Consider the following 21,354-nt stretch of genomic DNA (forward strand, 5'->3'; position numbering starts at 1 on the left):
ATTAGAGTTTAATCCTATTGAACTTAGTGGGTTGTAGGTTGCATTTAGACCTTTTTTTTTTAATTTGGTCTTTTCGGTTTATTCGTTTAACCGAGGAGACTAACAGAATTGACTGAACAAAATTTGGTCTTTCACTGCCCAGGACCAAATTGATGACCAGTTTTCTCGGTCTCGGTCTCGGTCTTGTCGGTTCGGTCTTTTTCTGCCCATCCCTACTTAAACCAACGCCCTCTTTTTTGAGTGATAATTAAGGATGGTAAGCGTTGCGGGGCCGGGTTGGGCTGGAACGGCCCCGCCCCCGACCCCCCGACTTCACCACCCGGCCCCGGCCCCGACCATGGATGCGGGTGAAAAATCCCACCCGCCTCCGACCCCTGCGGGGCCCCGCAACCCGACCGGGGACCCGCAGCAAGTAGCATCTTCATCCAATCAACATAGAAAATTCAAGACAATTATCAACTCAGTGCATCACATGGATTATCTCCTAAGAGACCAACTCACCAACCCATGCATTTGGGCACACTTTCATTCACAAGGCACAGTTGGAGACTTGGAGTATTGGAGATGGAGCAATACCTCGCATGTGAATCGCCTAGAGTATTTGGGAGTATTGGAGACGTGAATCGCCGGCCGCCGCCACGCCTGTGCGCTGCAACCTCGCCGGCTGCGCCCGTCGCCTCGCCACGCCCTTGCATGTCTCGCCGGCCGCCGCAACCTCGCCGCGTGCCCTTGCCTGTCTCGCCTCCCCACTGCGCCCTGCCGCCCTATGCGCTGCCGCCGCGCCCTGTGTGTCGCCGCCGCCCTGAGCTGGAGCCGTGGAGGGGATGGGAGACGTGAGGCCGGACGCCGGAGGGGAGATTGGAGAGGAGGGGAGGGGAGATGGTGGCTGGCGAGTGGCGACGCCGAGATGTGGCCGGCGAGTGAAATGTTCCCCCCGTCCCCTCCCCGGCCAAATGCGGGGCCCCGACCCCAGCGCACCCGCGGGTGAAAAATCCCACCCGCCCCTGCCTCCGTAGGGGCGGGTCCCCGCAGAGGACCCGGCCCCGCGGGGGAAATTGCCATCCCTAGTGATAATACCCAATAGTGTTTACATGAAACAGGTGATTAACGACCTATCGCCTATGAATGGGAGGACGCCAGAAGAGGACAGTTTCCTAATTAAGCCCACAATCGAGTTAAGACGATGTGATAGAATTTAGTTAGTTTCGAGGTGTAATGCATTCATGGCCTGAGCGGCACAAGCTAGCTACCTTCCGTTTTTATTCCCCTCCTTTTCTTCCTTTCCATGGTGTCATGGCGACGCTTAGCAGCATCGTCTTGGAGAGGAAAACCTGTAATGGCCTCCATGACTCATGAGACGAGATGAGCTAGCTTGTGAACAGGTCTCAAGCAGCCAATCAATGTGTTGGCGCCGGCCGGCAAAGTGGCTTTTTTGCGTCTCCGACATGTGAAAGCGCCCGTTGGCCCCCGTCAATCCAGGCTTGACAGCCGTTTCCTTTGATGGTGTCATGGATTCGGCCTGGAACAGCATCACTAGCGTTTGTCTGACGAGAAGGGAAGAAAAAAACGGACGTAAAAGTTCAGGAATAATGCAGTTTCCTAATCCTACCGTAACATCGATCCATTAATTTCAACATGGAAATTTTGGTTTTTCAAATGTTTAATTTGACCCTATACCTGTGACATGGAAATTTCTTTTTAACCGTTTACCATGGAATTTTCTGCAGATTGTTTGATCTCTGAATGGGTTCATGCACGCATGGCGTTGAATTAGGTTTGAGAGAACACGCATTGGTCACAACTTTGCATATATAGGTAGAGTAGCAAAGGACAAAAAGAGAGGATGGTTCAACTACATAGCGATCAAAGACGGCTGAACTGATTAGAAGTTAATAGTGACAAAAGCTTATGTAAAGTAATCTTGGGTAGGATGAGAACTCTATGGCGGGGAAGTTTCCTAATGACCACTGGGTTAAGCTTTTCCAACCTAGAGAGAGTAGAGTGTTGTTTAGCTCTGTCTTTAGGCGTGGATTCACGCAGAGAGACGCTTTGCCCCAATCTAATGCCTAAGCGCGTCAAGCTGATCTCATCTACCCGTCAACGTGGGTCAAACCAGACGACTTGGATGCCATTTTACACAAGGTTATGTGAACGCCCAGATTCTACTCCGTAGCAGTAGCACCATGCTGGCATGCTTCATGTAAACTTGACTACATATAAGCTGATTAGCATGATGGCCTTGGCTAGGAAACCAAATACCAAAAGACTTGAGGACAGATCCGTAACTGCAGGGTTTTTTTACTCGTTTTAGAACATAACCTTGTTATAAACTCATGGAAACTCGTACAGGAAGCTCTCTGTGGACTTTAGGCACTAGTATTTGAGAAGGCAGCTAATGCCAAGCTAGCCGGTGAGCAGGGTTTACCATTCCGACGAAATCCGGTCGGATTTCGCAAAATTTCGACGTTTCGACGAGTCTCGAAAGTAGAAATCATCTAAGATTTCGAGAAGTTTCATCCAAATTTAAATTTGAATTGATAAAAAAAAGAAAAAATCAAATAAAATCTTATAAATACTATGATATTCATAGAACCTATTGGGATATAAATTTTCGAAAAAAATGATATATTATGTGTATTTAAACTTACATCAGAGAAGAAAAGAATAAAAAAATAAAAAAAGGAAAACACTTACATGGGCCGGATTACCGATCGAAATTTCGATGATTTCGATCGGAATTTCGCCTAAACCGACCGGTTTTCAAGAATTTATCGGCAAACTCAGAGAATTTGTATTCAAATTTTGGTTTGTGAAATTTATTCGGAATTTACCGGTTTTCCACCGGATTTCACGAAATTCTGAATTCCGCCAGTGCCCAAAATGGAAGTGCATGTCGGAATCGTAAACCCTGCCGTGAGTGTTTAAGAAAAGTTATTAAGAACCCAATTTCCAGTTTCTAATTTATTTATTTTAATTCTATCAATATGAGGATTTTTTTAATTATTTTTTAGAATTTTATTTTTTTAAAATTTTATTAATAGACATTTCTGAAAATTATTTCTAAATCTGAACCTTTTGTCATGGCGTGGCCAAATCACTTTGTCACGCCACGCGTAGCTGGCGTGGCAGTGTTGTCTTGCCACACCACCGTGGCAGGCGTGGCAAAACAACGCTGCCACGCCAAATATTTTTTGGAAATTAATAAAACTTTTTAAAAATAAAAAAAATCCACTATGAGTTCTAAGAATTTGCCCGAGGAAATTGTTTGGAAGCAATAGATTTTGAAAGATAATACAACAGTTAGAAGTTTCACAATCACAAACAAGGCCTAAGGTACACATGCAGTTTGATATTGATAGAGACATGGTTCGCTTTTCTTTTCAACTCATTGAAAACTTGCATGCAACTTTTGAAGATTATTCGTTGAATTAATGTAATGAATTATCTACATAATTTCTAAAATAAACTTTCAGAAATAACTTAGAATAAGTTATCAAAATTAAGGTTCTAGGAAACACATTTTTAGAAGCGTATAACAAATAATCTACGAATATTTTAGTGAAATAAACTGTAAAGAAAGTACTCTAACGGGAATTTCCAAGCACACCTTAGATTGTGAGCCAATGATTTTTTTTAAGATTTATCAACGATTTTTGTGCTACGAATGTTTTTTGCAATGCAATTCCTCCGTCTCAAAATATAAAAAATTTTAGAGTTAAACACGTTACTAGAAGTGAATGGTGGAGGGTTGTGATTGGATGATTAGTGGAGAGGTAGGTGGAAAAAGTGAATGATGGAGGGTTATGATTGGTGAGGAAGAGAATGTTGGTGGAGAAATTATTATATTTAGAATAAATCCTGATGGCTAAAGTTGTTATATTTTGGGACGGAGGAAGTACATCTTACCTCTACGAGTATTTGAAGGTTGATTAAGCATATCAGAACCATTTCACTATTGACGGGTATATTGCTAATAGTGAAAAATAATTAATGTAAATACAAGTCCCATGTTAAGTTTATAATTTAAACTCGAGTGTGGCCATGTTTTACTACCACGGACATAACTAGCCGAGCTAAGCTCAGTTCGTACTTCGAAGTGCTACAAACACTCTGGCAAAAGTAGGAGATTTATTCTACTGTATAGTCTGTTATACTATCATATTGGAAGCCATTAAATTTGCACCGGTTTATTTTAGGGAAAGTTGCTTATTTGACCCTCTTTCGAAGCCTAATTATCAATATGACCCTACTTTTTTTTAGTTTGCTTATTTGATCCTACTTTTTAAAAACGAATACTCCGTTTGACCCTGTTTCTTTAGCACCGTTAAGATTTCATTTAAAAAAATAAAAGAAATAAATTTATTTTCCATAATGACCAAAATGCCCTCCAAGCCTATGCACATCTAACCCTATCCTGTGTGCTTGGGCAGCGACGCACGGAGGGGTAGCGGCGGCGGGCCTCTGAGGGAGGGAATCCGCGCCGGCGCCGGCTCGCGGAGGGAGGACGGCGACGCCGGCTGCGGGTGGAGGTAGCGTCTGTGGGTGGGCCGCGGCGATGCGTTGAGGAGGAGGGGCCGCTGCGACGGCTCGACGAGGAGCGGCGGCTCATGGAGGGCGGCGGCGGGCCTCCGAGGGAGGGAATCCGCGCTGGCGCCAGCTCGCGGAGGGAGGATGGCGACACCAGCTGCGGGTGGAGGTAGCGGCGGTGGGTGGGCCGCAGCGGCGCGTCGAGGAGGGGCCGCTGCCGTGGCTCGACGAGGGGCGGCGGCGGCGGGCCACGAAGGGAGGGAGGGAGGACGGCTGCGTCGAGGCGTGAAGGGATTTGCCGTGGTGGCGGTTGCGGGTGGAGGGCCGCGGCGGTGCGACGAAGAGCGGCGTCGGACAAGGGCCTAGAGGACGACGACTGTGGCGTTGCTCCTCCTCGATCTGAACAGGACGAGCGGTGGCGCTGCTCCTCCTTGACTAGAACAGGGAGGACGGCGGCGACGGGCGATTAGCGGTAGTGCACAGGGGAAGGGACCGCCGGCGGTGGTGGTGCGGAGAGGAGGGAGCACCGACGGTGGCAGCGCACCATGTGACATGTTTTTCTTTTTCGGTGGACACAAATTTGCACGAGAAACTGGGTTAAATTGACAAGGGTATAATTGGAATTTTTGTCTTGAGTTAACACCGTCACGTTGCCTTCACGGAATAGGGCCAAACCTCATCTTCGTTTAAAAAAAAGAAGGTTAAATGAGTAAAGTCGAAAAAACAGAGTTAGTCTTAAAATTAGGGTAAAAAAACAATTGTCCCTTTATTTTAATAAAGCCCAGTTTGATTTGGTTACAAACTAGGACGAATATACGCCAATTTTGGCATGCATAATTCTCCATTAACTTCTTCTATTCCAGTCCATTATCTTCTTTGCCACCATTGATATATGCCTAACAATTCTCACCGACTACGCTAATCACCGTGAGCCCATCCCCAAATCTGGGCCCTTGACGTACACGAGATTGGCCCCGCGGGGCGGCAAAAATGGGCAAAAATCGGTGAAGAACTTCGCTTCCACTCCGGTCTCCCCCGTCTCTCCCCGTTTGTTTCCTGTATATAACGCGCTCCTGCTGCCTCACACCCCCTTGGCCGCGAGCTCTGCACAGCGAGAGAGAGAGAGAGAGAGTAGAGAGAGAGGAGTGAGAGAGCCGGTGGCACCCAGCTAACCCACTCGGCCGCCACCAACTGCGGCCATTTCCGACGACGCCGACGCCGGGGCGCGCCCGTCGGTGCTCCCAAGTCCGCCTTCTCTGCGGGTGCGTGTGCTGCTGCATCCAGCATCCTCCTCCCCTTCTTCCTCACCGTGTGGCATCTGCGTGCCTCCTGTTCTTGTGTTGCTCCTGGGCTCTTCTTGATCTGGTTTGCGTTTGATGCGTTGCCGGTGGGAGTTGCTCGATCCGGGCTTGGTGCTTCTGGGTTTTTTTTTTCCGATGGCGATGTGGCGCCACCATTTGCTCGATTCGGTGTCCGGGTTCTCTCTTTTTTTGCGCGGCAGCAGCTAGCAGATTTATTTTTCTGTTGCCTTGCTCCTAGCCAGTGGCGATGTTGGATTTTGCAGCTCCCTTCTACTTCGCATTTTTATCAATTATTTACTCTTTTTTTTGGTGTGTGTGTGTAGTTGTTCTCCTGGGCTTTGCTCTCACTATGATGCTGTTCTTCTCGGGAAAATTTCAGTTCTTTGCCTGCTACTCTCTCTCTCTCTTCCTTCGTCCTCTGTGGCCGCATTGGATTGTTTTCTTTTGCCTCGGTGAACTCCATGCTCACACGAATCCTCCCTTGTTTCTTGCTCCGATTTCAGATGAGAAGCTGCTCCACCGCGGCGGCGACAGTGTGGTCGGCCACCGCCTGAGACCGGAGAGCCATAGCTGACGGCTCGGGGGAAGATTCAGGTGGGCTCGCAGAGAACGAAAGAGAGTCCCCATGGGTTCTTTGGAGACGACGAACACGCGGTACCGGCCGGCCGGAGCAGCGTAAGATCTCCCTACCACCACGCTGTCCCGATCTGAAGAAAGGCTCCACCTTTGCGTGCCTCTCTTCCACTGTTCTTCTCTCTCTCTCTCTCTCTCTCTCTCTCTCTCTCTCTCTCTCTCTTTAGCTGGTTTACATGCTTTGATGTATGTGCTCGCTTGCTAACCCGGCTACTGTGGTGCGTTGCTTTGCCATGTGCTATCATGTGTTGCATGTCGAGTTCGATTGACTCAAAAACTAATTACTTCTACTTCTTGGTCGATGCGTGGCGCCCGGCGCCGGCCATATCGTCGTGGTATTCTTGCAGGAGGTGGTAGTGGTGATGGTGTACTGGTTTTTAGTACGCTGTACAAGATGCCGTTGTTCTCCTTTTGGTCTCCGTTCATCATGCTCTCCTCCTTAACTTCCCTCATATTGTAGGTGGTGTGGTGGGTGGTAGTTGTGCAGCTTTTATGGCATCCATCCTTCCATTTTTTTCCATCCTCCCCCTTGTTGATGCTGCTGCTGATTACAGCTAAGAGAGAATCAGAGAACAGCAGAAACGTGCTATCTCTGCATGTTTTACTCTCTCTTTTCTAGTGTGCTGCTGCTCCTGATGCGAGTTGGTTTGATGCTGATGTGTGGAGAAAATGGATGTCTGTTTTTGCGGATTTTCCTTTATCTCCAGACGGAAAGTTGGTTTTACTTTTGTGGCCATCTGATCCCCTTTTTAGCGGCTGCAATTTGGTTAAATTGGATGTGCTGTGATGTGGAGCCAGGCGTCGGTGGTCATGTGTTTTCACTGCCAATTTGACCCCAATGACTGCACCTTGCATCGCCGGTGCCATTAAAATTGCTACACACATTAGTTCCATGTGCAGTCCTCAGTGGTCACCAGTCTTTAGGCACGTTGAAGCGTAAGCTACAGTTGTTTTGTGCCTGTGTGGCCCATCAGCGCCAAATGGGCGAGCTTAGCGTGTGTATAGAATGCTGGGTTTTGGCTAGTTGGATGCTTCGATGCACGCTAGTCTAGTGGGTTCAGTAGTCAGGGGCCGGCTCCGTTGTTTTGAATCAAACTTCTTGACAAAGCTTTGGTGTTCACAGCTGGGATTACCCATGAGTGCAGCTTTTCGTTTCATGTTTAACGTTATTTAAATCGCTAAGCGCACTTTTAAATTTGAGACCAATAACATGGGGTTAGGTACTGGAGTATCTTTGTGATTAGTGATGCTTTTCTTTCCTAAAAGATGTGGTGTGACTAATAAAGGAAGAATGGAGGAAAATGAATTGGCACCACTTCTTTTTGCTAATCTTTTTCTTTAATTCTCAGTGCGGAGAACCTTGCTATTTTGTTCTCTTTAGCCTTTTTTCTTTGATAGCTAATCAACTTTACTATGATCGCTTTTCCATACTACCGTATGAGAGATTAAGTACTCCTTTGAAAAGATGTGCTATATTTTTTTTATAGATTTAGTGTTACTAGGGCTGTTTGTCCATATAGGCCAGCCAGATCAAATACACACAAGACTAGTGCAAACTTCTAGGAAAACAAAACATGATCACCAAGAAAAATGTTTTCTAAGCTATCTTTTTGGGATTAACTAATGGGAACAATGGGGCCTTACAATTGATATGGACCTTGGCTAGCAATTTTTATTACTTCCATGTGCTTTCGATAAAACAGTACAACAATGTAAGCTGTTTTTTGGGGAAAATATATCATACTTATTTATTCAGTAGTTCTTTCATATACAATTTCTTCTTCAGACAGAATTCCCCCTTGTGTCTTCATACCTGGTGCAAATTCCAAAGTTTTGTTTCATCTTGCTGACTATCCTACATTCAGGGGTTGCTTTCTGAATTGTTCTTTACCAATTATTATTTGATGCCCAAATAATTACTGTAAGAAGTCGCTGTCTGACTGTTTCTTCTATACCTTCTTTCAGGGATGACACAGCTAAGAGAAGGACCCAGAAAAGCAAAAGTTTCAAAGAGGTCGAAAAATTTGATGTCTTTGTCCTAGAGAAAAGCTCTGGTTGCAAGTTCCGGTCCTTACAACTTCTGCTCTTCGCGATCATGTCTGCTGCATTTCTGACACTATTGTACACTCCATCTGTGTACGACCATCAAATGCAGTCTAGTTCTCGGTGAGTAGACCTATCAAAAGGAAACTTATTACAATATTCTGTCAGCAGTAGAATATCCAGTGGAAACTAGAACACCAATTCCTGCTCGCATCACAGTGGTTATGTTGGAGTTATATATAATAAGAAATTGCGCATTACCCTTTTTGACCATACCTTTCATATGCTTTACAGGTTTGTCAGTGGGTGGATATGGGACAAGACCATTCCTGATCCACGATATGTATCTTCGCTTGGTGTTCAGTGGGAGGATGTATATAAAACCGTCGAAAATCTGAATGATGGTGAACGGAAGCTCAAAGTTGGACTATTAAATTTTAACAGCACTGAAATTGGCTCATGGACACAATTGCTCCCGGATAGTGATTTTTCGATCATTAGGCTAGAGCATGCCAAGGAAAGCATCACCTGGCAGACTCTTTACCCTGAATGGATTGATGAGGAGGAAGAAACAGAGATACCATCGTGTCCATCGCTTCCAGATCCTATTTTTCCAAGAGGGACACACTTTGATGTTGTTGCTGTGAAACTTCCCTGTACCCGAGCTGGTGGATGGTCAAGAGACGTTGCACGTCTGCATTTGCAACTATCTGCTGCAAAAGTGGCAGTGACTGCTTCAAGAGGCAATCGTGGTATCCATGTGCTGTTTGTGACGGATTGCTTCCCTATTCCAAATCTCTTCTCTTGCAAGAACCTTGTGAAACATGAAGGCAATGCTTGGATGTACAAGCCTGACTTGAAGGCACTAAGGGAGAAGCTCAGACTTCCAGTTGGATCCTGTGAACTTGCTGTTCCACTCAAAGCAAAAGGTATGTCTTACTGCCTTCATTTTTAAATGGCTTCCCATTTCATGCCACTTAATCCCTATGATATATAACAAGAGAGCCAAATATGAAGTAGTTAAAATATCGATGTTGCTGTAAGTAAGCTTTTAGAATCTACCATTGCATTTCTTTTTCGGGAATGAGCAAGAGTGGTTGCTTTATCGCAGATGTATCAGTAATGTTTTGGTGATTTTGTCCGGAAATGTTAGAACATACTTTTGCACCTTCTAGTTTTATTTTCCTGCGTGGCATTGAAATTTCCACTAGATAACATCTTTCATCTCCTTTACAGCACGACTTTACTCGGTAGACAGACGGAGGGAAGCATATGCTACTATTCTGCATTCAGCAAGTGAATATGTCTGTGGTGCAATCACAGCTGCCCAAAGCATTCGCCAAGCCGGATCAACTAGGGATTTTGTTATTCTTGTTGACGAGACCATAAGTAACCACCACCGGAAGGGCTTGGAAGCTGCTGGGTGGAAGGTTAGAATAATCCAAAGGATCCGGAATCCGAAAGCTGAGCGTGATGCATATAATGAGTGGAACTACAGCAAATTCCGTCTATGGCAGCTCACAGATTACGACAAGATTATATTTATTGATGCTGATCTCCTCATTCTGAGAAATGTCGATTTTCTGTTCGCAATGCCAGAAATCACTGCAACCGGCAACAATGCGACACTGTTCAACTCTGGAGTAATGGTTATTGAGCCTTCAAACTGCACATTCCAGTTGTTGATGGACCACATCAATGAGATAACATCCTACAATGGTGGTGACCAAGGATACCTGAATGAGATATTCACATGGTGGCATCGAATTCCGAAGCACATGAACTTCTTAAAACATTTCTGGGAGGGGGATGAAGAGGAAGTGAAAGTGAAGAAGACTCGGTTGTTTGGTGCTGACCCACCAATCCTCTATGTCCTTCACTATTTGGGTCTCAAACCATGGCTGTGCTTCCGGGATTACGACTGTAACTGGAATAACCCGATACTGCGGGAGTTTGCCAGTGATGTTGCACATGCCCGTTGGTGGAAGGTACATGACAAGATGCCAAAGAAACTTCAGCACTATTGTCTTTTGAGATCAAGGCAAAAGGCTGGGTTGGAGTGGGATCGGAGGCAGGCTGAGAAAGCAAACTTCACCGATGGACATTGGCGGAGGAACATAACTGATCCTAGGCTGAAAACTTGCTTTGAGAAGTTCTGCTTCTGGGAGAGCATGTTATGGCACTGGGGTGAATCCAAGAACTCAACGAAGGAAAACCCTGTGCCGGCCACACCTACCGCGAGCCTCACAAGTTCATGAGATGTGTAGATAGCCCTATACCAGATACAAACTTCTAAGCTCCATACATACATAGCAACAGCTTGTAAAGGTAGCTATGCTTAGGTTTCTCGACAAAACTATACCTTGTGTTTGCTATCATGGCTTCGGCTCCACTCTGGCTGCTTTGATAGCTCACAATTTTTTTGGTTTTTTGGCCAATAATTCATCAGTATAGGTAAATTTTCTGTTCATGAATTGTTTGGTCAGTCTGGGGTTGGTTGTTGCTCGGCTGCAATAGCCTAGTTCGATGTATGGTGGTTGAACTGTTTCGGTGATAAAATCTGGAGTGACGCAACATGAGATTGCTGACCAGCAAACACTGCCTCATTTTGACATGAAATACAGTATTGTTTTAAAATTGAGTTGGATTAATACGGTCACGGCTGACATCCACAGATGGTTGGACGTTGGAGCAGCTGGGGCCATTTTGCACTGGAAGTCCCTGAAGCACACGAGGTTGTATGTATGCTTTGCTTATATTTGGCATACTTAGTTAAGGCTTAAGAGATGGGAATCTTTGTTTTTCTCATAGCAATTAATTGCGGGACTTGCAATCAAACATGCATTCAAAACTCAAGTGATGAGCCCCATTCGTGGGGCACTGATGCACAGCTGCACAGGCAGAGAGGCAGTGCCAACCTAACAATGCAGCATTGAAACGCACTGCTGCTCACTGCAGGTGTGGAACATGGGCACAACCAGATTTCTGAAGAGATCTGGTGGCAATGCCATGCTGCCAAAGAAGAACAACATCATAATTTCCCAGTATCAATTATTTAGCCATGCTTCCGTTCCTTCGAGATGCAGCCTTTCGGGGGTAGCTCATGCTGCTGCCCTTTTCCAACGGCAACGCACCGACTAAAGCAGAAGTGTTAGGCTGTACAATTTCTAGCAGCGTCGTTCGCCAAAGATACTCCTAATCTCTCTTTCTAGTAGTACTTCCCTTGTCCTTCAAGATGGGAGTAGTTGGAGGATTGCATCACAAGTGATTGACTAGTTTACTTCTCAAGAACTAGTAGTGGTATAATGCATTTATGCATCTACTGGTACTTTACTACATACTGGTACTGTTCATCCACGAGCTTGGCATTGGGGGCAGTACACAGCTAACGGAGTACATGAGCAAATTTTGTGAGAGAAGTAACTTGCAAATGCAGTGAGCCAGAAGCTGAAACATGAGGAAAATGTGAATTGCGTGAGCATCCCTAGCTAAATCTACAGGAGTCGTAGTAAACGAAACGGGTCAGCTACTAAGGTTTCATCAAGCTGTTGTTTATGAGGTTGCTGGACTTGTTACGACTTAGCACGAACATAAACAAATTCCCAGTGGGCTGCGAGACATTTCACGCGAATATCGTGGAAATCCTACCAACCCAGCCGTCCAGAGAGAGAGAGAGAGAGAGAGAGAGAGAGAGAGAGAGGCGTACGGGGTAGGAGTACACACGTGGTGGTGTTGGAGTCCGGGTGTCCCTTGTCCGGGCGAGCACGAGAGTGTGGCGCGGCCACCGAGTGTAGTATGTCATCTTCCGCGGCCCTGCGCCACAGGCAGCACCCACCAGCGTTGTCAGGCAAAGCGAGCGGTCGTCGCGCATGGTAGGGCATGGACCGACTCCACTCCAGTGCCCACTGCCCTAGGCAGGGAGGGACCCTTCCCGCGACACGCGTCCTCTCGTCGTACCTGGTGCCAGGCCAGACGCCAGCTTTCGTGCTTTGACCGGCTAAAGAAAACGGGAGGGCGAAGGGATTACCCTACTACAGTCTTGTGCAAGCCGTCGCCGTCGACGCGGAGGAGGGCCGGCCGGTCCTCACGCTGGGACGTACCGCGTACGTGACGGCGTGTGCGGGGATGCCATCTGCCATGCCGGTGGCAGCGGCAGCGGATCGGGGGCGGCTAGTCAGATTGGCATGGGGACTTCGCCGAGTTCGGCTGCGGGGGCTTCGAATCGGAGAAGTTTTCGCTCAGAAATAGCGGATCGGGGCAGCTCCCGGCCGGTGCACCCGGTGGGGTTGGCGTGCTGCTCGGTAGCCGGATGGTCGATGGGTTGGCACGGATGCCACGGGCCGGACGTATTGGACTATTCGGTTGGTTTCTTGCTCGTGTTTTGCGTAGTGGATATGGTGGCCCTCGTAAAGGTTCTCGTGTTCGTGTTCGAGTAGTGGATATGGTGGGCCTCGTGAGGGCTCAGTAGTGGGCATGTGGTCATCCGGTACAGAAGGAAAGAAGCCCACAAGGAGAACGTGTACAAAGGATGAACCGAACTCAAAGGAAAAAGTTCAATCAGAGTTCCTAAAAAATATAGATCGGATATTATTCGTACAACCATAAAACCAGTTAAGAACGACTCCCTCTACTATTAATACAGGTTCAAATTTACCTCCACATGTGATTTGGACAATGGTTTTTGTCTTATGTGCCGGCACACTAACCTAGTCTTTATCCTACGTGGCACATCTATCTATTATATATATTATTAAAGGAATAGAAAAATGAGTCTTTACGTTTGCTCTCATGGTCTAGAAATTTTCACATTAATCGGAGAAAAAGAAAAAACAGAGTTCATATAGAAATACAATTTAGAAATAGCTGAAATTCGGAATTAAAAAAAAGGAATATTAGAATAGGAGACTAGAGTCCATATAGAAATACAATTAGAAAATAACTGAAATTCGAAATTAAAAATAAGGAATATTAGAAGTAAAGTATAAAGTCCATATAGAAATACAATTAGAAAATAATAGAAATTCGAAATTAAAAATAAGAAATATTAGAAGTAGAGTATAGAGTCTATATAGAAATACAATTTAAGAAAAAAATAGAAATTCGGAATTAAAAAATAAGGAATATTAGAAGTAGAGTACAGAGTCTATATAGAAATACAATTAAGAAAAAAATAGAAATTCGGAATTAAAATAATAAGGAATATTAGAAGAAGAGTATAGAGTGAATTTAAAACTAACTAAAATTCAGAACAAACATAATAAAATTAAAAGTAGTGTTTAGAGTCCGTATAAAAATACAATTTACAAATAACTAAAATTTGAGATTAAGAAAAATATGGGAAGAAGAGTTTAAAGTCAATATAGGAATGCAATTTAGAAGTAACTGAAATTCGAAATTAAAAATTAAAGAATACTGAAAGATGAGTTTAGAGTACACATAGAAATACAATTAAAAATAATAAAAATGCAGAAATAAAAAAATAATATTATAATAAGAGCATAGAGTCTATATAGAAATACAATTTACAGAAAATTCGGAATTAAAAAAATAAATATTAAAAGACGAGTCTAGAGCCCATATACGAATATATATATATATATAATTTACAAATAATTAAAATTTGATATTAAAAATAATTAATAACTAACACGTATATAAAATACAATATGAATATTACCCATTAGTAGTTTCGTAAAGTTATTGCAAAATTTAAAATTATATCATTTTAATATATTTGAATAATATATTGAGAAAACATATATATTATTATTATATGAGAGAAAATATAATGATACTAGCCGCGCAAGCTGCGCAGGCCACCATACTAGTTTTTTTTAAATAGTGGACCCACATGTAAGTCCATGTCTCATATTCTTCATCACGTCTCCCTCTCTCTCTTTCCTCTTCCTTCTCTTCACTCTTCCTCCCATCACACTTCCAACAAACAGTAGAGACAGAGAGCCCGAGAGGGGTGGAGGTGGCGATGAACCGGAGCCAGGAGGGCACCGGTGACTATTCCCCTCTTCCTTTCGTCCTCTCTCCTAGGATTGGGGTGCCATGGTCGTCAGAAGCAGGAAGGGCGTGGAAGGCGGTGGTGGTTCCAGCAGCTCCCTACGAGTTGATTGACTTATTATTTTTTAATCATTTACATGTGGGATATATATATATATATATATATATATATATATATATATATATATATATATATATATATATATATATATATATATATATATATATATATATATATATATATATATATATATGTTTTAAATTTCTTTGATGATTGGGCTATCACATGAATGTCACATTAGTAAAAACGACCATCAACATTGTCAAGGAGTTTTTTTGCACGGGTTTAGTGGTTGCTAAATAAGATCGGACCTATATTGGGGACCTTTTCAAAATTCTAATCTGCTTCTATCTAAAATGATAAGTTGGTTAAGTTGGGCTTGAAGGTCGAACTCAAGGGTCCAAAGAAGGCCTCTCTGAACAAGTTGGGCTGGGCCCGTAAATTCTGTGTCGCATTTGATAATCTCATTCAAAAGGCAGTCAACACCCTTTGTCCATGTTCCTTACTACAATCCTACAGTCGAATAGATGGTCGTTTGCCAGGTTCGAAGTGGATTAGCATCGACGATCCACAAACATCTTGGCGCTTCTGTTTACTTGACATTGACTGGTGCGTCACGGCGCATTCGTTGTCCAGTGCACTTCCGAAGTGGGTAGGCGGAGGCGCAGAGCACAACTCCGAAGTTGGTTGGTCTTGGTTCAGTACTTCTGCTCGTTGGGTCGTAGGGCCGGTTGCGCACATCTGCATATGGGGCGGTGAAGAGGGCGGTGGTCGGTGGACGCTACGGCGGAAAAAAGGTTGCTGCGAGTGATGGCCTGATGGACCACCACTACGAGTGAGGCGAGATGATAATGTTCTGGCGACGCCTCAGTCATGCTAATTGCGGATAGCGCACGCGGCACGCCGAACCTATCTGCTTGTCTGCATCCGCACTCGGCCGACTCAAAATTGGAAATTTCAGCTGTTTCTTTTCATAGATTTAGCCTTCACGTTCACGGTCGGCTAGCACTAGATCATACATCCTCATTGATCAAGGAAAAGGCTTTGGCCACCCTTTCATTAAACATTATGCACGGCACAATGCGTTTGCACAGTTAAATGGCTATACGCCGTTGGCAGTTTGGCACCATCTCATTCGAGGGGATCACACAATGGACCACCATTTACTTCTTTTTATGCTGCTCTAACTAATGTATTTTGGGTATCCACTTGTCACCCTGTATGAAGCTGGCGACGCTGTACACGTCGACGTGGTCCCTGGGCACCTGGCTGCTCCACCCGATCCTGCTCCCGCTGGCGCCGTCGCCGCCGGGGCCGGCGCTCTCGTACTCGCCGTAGTAGAGCGTCTTGAGCGCGAAGTCGCCGTTCCACGCCATCCACCCGCGCGGCTGCACGATCTCGGAGAGCGTGCAGCCGACGTACACCGTGCGCGAGTACTCCTTCCAGGGCCGGCCCAGGTAGACGTGGTGCACGTCGGGCTTCTCCCTGTACAGCGCCATGTAGTCGTCGCTGCCGTTGACGACGCAGCCGCGGAGCACGATCCCCGTGGGCTGCGCCGGGTCGGTGCGCCCCTGCGCGGTGACGGCGTCGTTCTCGCCCTTCTCCGGGCGGAGCTGCCTCGGGAGGACGATGAGGGCGGTGTCGCGGAGGACGGTGGCCGAGTTGCCGAAGACGAAGTCGACGGTGCCAGAGACGCGGCACCGGGTGTAGAACTGCCGCATGGCGTGCGCGTACAGCGTGTCCTGGTGGCCCAGGAGCTCCACCGTGTCCAGCACCGTGCGGTCGCCCGTCGACCGGAACGCCACCGCCTGGTGCGCGTCGGGCCCGGCCGTGTTGGAGATCGTCAGGTCGCGCGCCATGAAGCCGTCCGCGAGCACGCCTGGAAACAGATAAGAGATTAAGATCACCAAACACATTACAGCCGGATTAGGATTACTGTGAGCACGAGTACGATCACGTCTCGTGACAGATAGTACATCTCAGGGTAAAGTTAAAACTGAGAGTTGTGACTAGCCGAACGAACCATGCCAGGTCTAGTCGGCAGTCCACGCCTAGTTTGGCTATCTGTTTGGCAGGGACCAACAAAAGGGAAAGGCACGAAAAGGTACAATCTTTTACTTTGCCTATGAGTAGAGAGGCTCGTGATGCTGGGACGCATTGTCGCTTCCGGCCACACTAATTGGATGGCCTAAGAACGAATAAAAAAGAACGAATGTTTCATTGCGCGATAAGCCGATTGATTAATCATTTGCAAGGGGGAAAACACAACAAGTATTTATCACATCCCACTATCCCAGATGGTTTGTACTCTCTTTCTCCTCCAAAGGTCTGGAGACAGAGCCTAATTCTGAAGAAAAAGATTGTTTTAGTTCAGTGCCAAATCTTGCCCTTCTAAATTTTGTAGTCTAAATAGTACTACCTGTGTGGTGTTTGGGGTTAAATGTAATACTTGCTACATCAATAGAATTCTCTATCAAAATATTGGTAGGGCCAAAACTTACCTAAAATTTAGGGCTACCAGGAAATTGGTGGGCCATGTACCTAAAGATTTGGAATCATCTTTGTAGTGTATAGAAATTTCATATCTGTCCAATTGTCCAATGAATTACTCTAGCACTTCAATGGCAATTAGCAGCCATTAACTGCATGCGGTACTACCACAAGTTTTTTTTTTTATAAAAAAAATATCAACACCAACTAAACACAGCATAACCAGGGTTTCCAAACCGTTGGGGCCGGGACTACCGCGCCTCGGCGGTAAGCACGGTTACCACGCAGTAACCGTGAAAAAACCCGTACGAAACCATGCAAAATTTATCAAAAATTTAAATTATTTTTTAAATTTATTTGAATTTAAGGAGGTTACCGCGGTTTTTCTATTACCGTACCCTGCGGTAACCGCGTGGTTACCGACGGTAATGTAAACCCTGAACATAACCAGACATGCACACAAATATATTTGTACATCAAAATTTGAACTAACGTAGGTAGAGTCATATATACACGACTCACCATCACACAAATGGCGTTCCCCTACTAAACAGATGTCCTAAAAGCGTGAAGTCAAACCTTGAAACCTTACATGCTTAATTAATTAAAAAATATTTAGATTTCACACAAAACCATATTGATAGATTTTCATGAAAAACACTGCAAGAAACTTATATTTTAATATATGGTATTTTTTTTACAAATATACATAGTTAGATAAATAGCGATAAAAAATGCATCAGGGATTGCGTTGATCTCCATGTAAGACTAGGGTAGGGTAGTGTCTGACTAATTATCATGGACAGTGGAAAAGAGATATTGGGGGTACAATTTTCACATTCTCATGGTTAAATAACTTCCTAATATAGACGTAGTCAAGTAGGGTTCACATCATCTATTATAATGACATTCTTGTTACAGACATTGACACGTAGAACGATAGAAGGGTGAGATCCATATATCAGGCCATCCACAATGGGTGTCCCTGGGTCGTCTCCCTAGGAACGGCCGTCTGCCCTCCGTTAGCTTTTCAGTCGGACCTTCTCCACTGCCAGGCGCGCGGCTCCTCGCTAGGGGTCGCATTCCTTAGCAACTTTTAGCTGAGACACCGAGCCGGGAGACGCATTGCAGAGGGCGTGGCTAGGTGAGTGTCCCATGGACACCGCTACCACCCCACATTTTACCGTTCCACCCCTCGCCCTCGTCGTTGGGAGTAGGTGACGACCGGCGACGACCCCGCGAAGGCGACGGGCGGAGGAAAAGGGGTGGCGGCGCGGCACACGGCCTCCGGCCGACCCCGTGACGCGCGAGAGAGAGAGAGAGAGAGAGAGAGAGAGAAATGGATCCGACGGCGCAGCACGCGACCTCCGGCGGCGACGAGGGATCCACGCGCCACTCGCCACCACCGGCGCCGTGCCTGCCACCGCCGGCGCCTCCCAAATCTGGCCGCGGGGGGCCCAGATCCGCCCACTACGGCGCCGGATCTGGCGCCCCCAACCGGCGACGGCGCGAGGCGGAGGATGCCGGGGAAGACAACGACGAGCGGCGACGGGAGAGAGGGAGAGAGAGGGGCGGCGGTGGATGCCGGCGACAGGAGAGGCGGCCCTCCTCATCGTCCTCGTGGCCGCCAGCGAAGGGAGAGGGGAGCGGCGGCGGCGGCGAAAAAAGAGGAGGGGGCGGTGGCGACACTGGCGAGAGAGAGAGGGCGGCGAAAAAAAGAGGGGGCGGGAGAGAGATTAGGGGTAGGGTAGTAAAAATAAACATGGGACTTTGTGGGCTGGGATACCCATTGTGGGTTGGAGTGTCTCTATTAAGTTTCTTCAGATTTTGAGGAGCACATCCAGGGGTGTCCTCTATTGCAAGCTAAGTTTCCTTATGAGTGTTTTTAGTTAGTGAAGATACTCTATGAGTGTCTCACAAGCTAAGTTTCCTTATGAGTGTCTTTAGTTAGTGAAGATACTCTATGAGTGTCTCACATCTAGGAGTGTCTCACATCGTGGATGCTCTCAATAACTGTAATGGTAGTATGTCAGAGGATCCTCACGCATGCCGAACGCAATGTTCACAAAAGCCAACAATTAATGGCCGACGTCACAAATTCACAGAAAGGCATTTTAGGTGCAGACAAAGTGCTAAATTGGCTGGTCACGAGCAGCAGCTAATGACACCGCATTGATTCATGCACGTACCACGTGTACCACCGTAGAGAAAAAACGTACGCTGTGCCAGCTACCGTATACGTACAAAGACAAGATAGCGTTGAAAGAAGGGGAAAAAATTACGGGTATACGCACCTACGGTGGCCGTGTTGAACGTGGAGACGCCCGGCGTGTCGGCGTTGAGGTCGCCGGTGATGACCGTCTTCCCCATGCCGTCCCCGACGACCACCACGTTCGTCTTCTCCAACGGCACGTTCACCGTCTCCTTGTACACCCCCTCCTTCACGTGCACCACGAACATCTCGTCGCCGTAGTCCGGCGCCGCCGCCACCGCCTCCCCCACCGTCTTGTAGTGGCACCCCGCGCCGCACACCGTCACGTTGGGGGGGAGCCCCTTGGGCACGCCGAGCGCGTCCTCGTCGGCGGCGGACCCCGCCGCCGCGGGCGGCCAGTAGCCGTCGCGCTCGGTCTGCGGCGGGGCCCACCGGAAGGTGTCGTCGCCGTAGCGCTGCAGCGCGGCGAGCATGGAGATGTAGTTGCTGTTGACGGCGATGGTGTCGTCGAGGTAGGCCATGGCGTCGGAGATGGTGCGGGAGAAGTTGACGTACTTGTAGGCGGACCAGCAGTCGTAGAGGTGGAGGAGCGCGGTGGAGGCGGAGAGGAGCGACGGCGACGACGTCGAGGGCGGCGGCGAGAGGCGGTGGGTGGAGAAGGAGAGGAACGTGAGGCAGTTGGTGGCGGCGTTGGTGAGGTTGACGTTGGAGGAGGCGGCGAGGACGGACCGCGCCGTGGAGACGGCCGGCGGGATGCGGGCCCTGAGCGCGGAGAGCGTGGCGGCGAGGAGGTCCGGAGTGGACGCGTCGGCGGAGGCGTTGGAGAGCGTGGAGACGCAGGCGGGCTGGAACCGCGTGGCGTTGCAAGCGAGGAGGACGGCGAGCGGCGCCGCGTAGGAGGCCGGCGCCGGCTTGGACGGCGACGGGGCGTGGTGGTGGTGGCGCGAGGAGAGGGAGGAGGGGAGGTGGAGCAGGAGGAGGAAGAGGAGGAGGCGAAGCGGCGGCGGCGACATTGGAGACAATGTCTGGATGGAGTCGAGTGGGAAATGGAGTGGAGTGTGTAGTGGTGGTTAGACTGGTTGGTTATATCGGCGACGGTATTAGGCGGGGGCAGCTGAGGCTTGGTTGGGCAAATGGGCAAGGGAGGAAAGAAATGAAGAGGATGGATTTTGATGGGTGCAGCAGTAATGGAAAGTACTCCCCATTGCAGATAAGGCATTGATGTGTGTAAATTTGCTGGTAACAGTTGAAATTCTGCTGTTGGTTTTGCTAACCATTTATGTTGTTGGATTGTGTGTTCCATTTCTAAGCATTGCACCCCCAAGATGGAACGGAATCAGATCTCACCTGCGGAAGTTCCGCTAGTGCAAGACCGGTGATACAATGTCTCTCCGCAAACCACAGTCTTCGTTTTTACTGGCAGAAAGTAATATAATGCAGATAATTTCATTCCACTGCATTCCCTTCCCCACGAAACACTGTCATGATCATCGCACGATTTGGAGTTTGATAGCATTCCTCACCTCTACATGCTCTGCCCTGGTTTGCCTCGTGAAGCCGACATGATAGACATCTTTTGAAGCTACGCTAAGGATACTTGAAATTGCCCAACCGTGCACGGCAGACACTTCCCTCTTGGGTTGCATCCCCGTCCGGGTGAATCTAAAGAGTTCGTTTAGCCATGCCATCTGCCGGTCCCAGCGAACACGAAGCCATCAGTCCATCACGATGCCGGGCAAACATGCACAGTTTTTGTACATCAGCATACGTTAATCATGGAAAACTAAACAACCTGTTGTCAGTTTGTCACATATTCACAATGTAGCCATGTGACATTGTCGTTCTGTGATTTTGTCACCACAGCTCGCTCCCCACAGGATGATGTCGCGGCCGTCGAATAGAGATGGGTGGTTTTTTCACATCCTCTTCCACGTAGCCTACTGGTTCCCTGGACATGATCACGGGAATCACAGTGCACACAGGTGACAGGTCGGCATCTGGCGGATCAGTGTCCACTTAGACTGTAGAGTGTACAGTACTCGCCAGTTAGGCACAGCCGCATAGATGCAAATCCG

At 47.2% G+C, this 21,354-nt stretch overlaps 3 protein-coding genes across 3 annotated transcripts; 1 reads left to right on the forward strand and 2 right to left on the reverse strand.

Annotated features, from left to right (window-relative positions):
• Positions 1-435: 435 nt before the first annotated feature.
• On the reverse strand, positions 436-1,211 carry LOC9267054 (uncharacterized). Its single transcript, XM_015790632.3, has one exon. It carries the CDS (start codon positions 1,060-1,062, stop codon positions 526-528), a length of 537 nt encoding a protein of 178 aa, XP_015646118.1. The 5' UTR covers positions 1,063-1,211; the 3' UTR covers positions 436-525.
• A 4,409-nt stretch (positions 1,212-5,620) lies between these two features.
• LOC4324841 (UDP-glucuronate:xylan alpha-glucuronosyltransferase 1) lies at positions 5,621-11,141 on the forward strand. The gene is made up of 5 exons (XM_015765446.3): positions 5,621-5,789; positions 6,332-6,503; positions 8,427-8,627; positions 8,799-9,433; positions 9,741-11,141. Exons 2-5 carry the CDS (start codon positions 6,454-6,456, stop codon positions 10,760-10,762), a joined length of 1,908 nt encoding a protein of 635 aa, XP_015620932.1. The 5' UTR covers positions 5,621-5,789; positions 6,332-6,453; the 3' UTR covers positions 10,763-11,141.
• Positions 11,142-15,603: 4,462 nt separating this feature from the next.
• Positions 15,604-20,337, reverse strand: LOC4324842 (probable pectinesterase/pectinesterase inhibitor 51). Its single transcript, XM_015765545.3, has 2 exons — positions 19,362-20,337; positions 15,604-16,456 (listed from the first exon to the last, which is right to left on the reverse strand). The coding sequence occupies exons 1-2, from the start codon at positions 20,290-20,292 to the stop codon at positions 15,765-15,767; spliced, it is 1,623 nt and encodes a 540-aa protein (XP_015621031.1). The 5' UTR covers positions 20,293-20,337; the 3' UTR covers positions 15,604-15,764.
• Positions 20,338-21,354: the final 1,017 nt, after the last annotated feature.

Source organism: Oryza sativa, chromosome 1 (genome assembly GCF_034140825.1).
Source record: "Oryza sativa Japonica Group chromosome 1, ASM3414082v1".
Classification (NCBI taxonomy): Eukaryota; Viridiplantae; Streptophyta; class Magnoliopsida; order Poales; family Poaceae; genus Oryza; species Oryza sativa.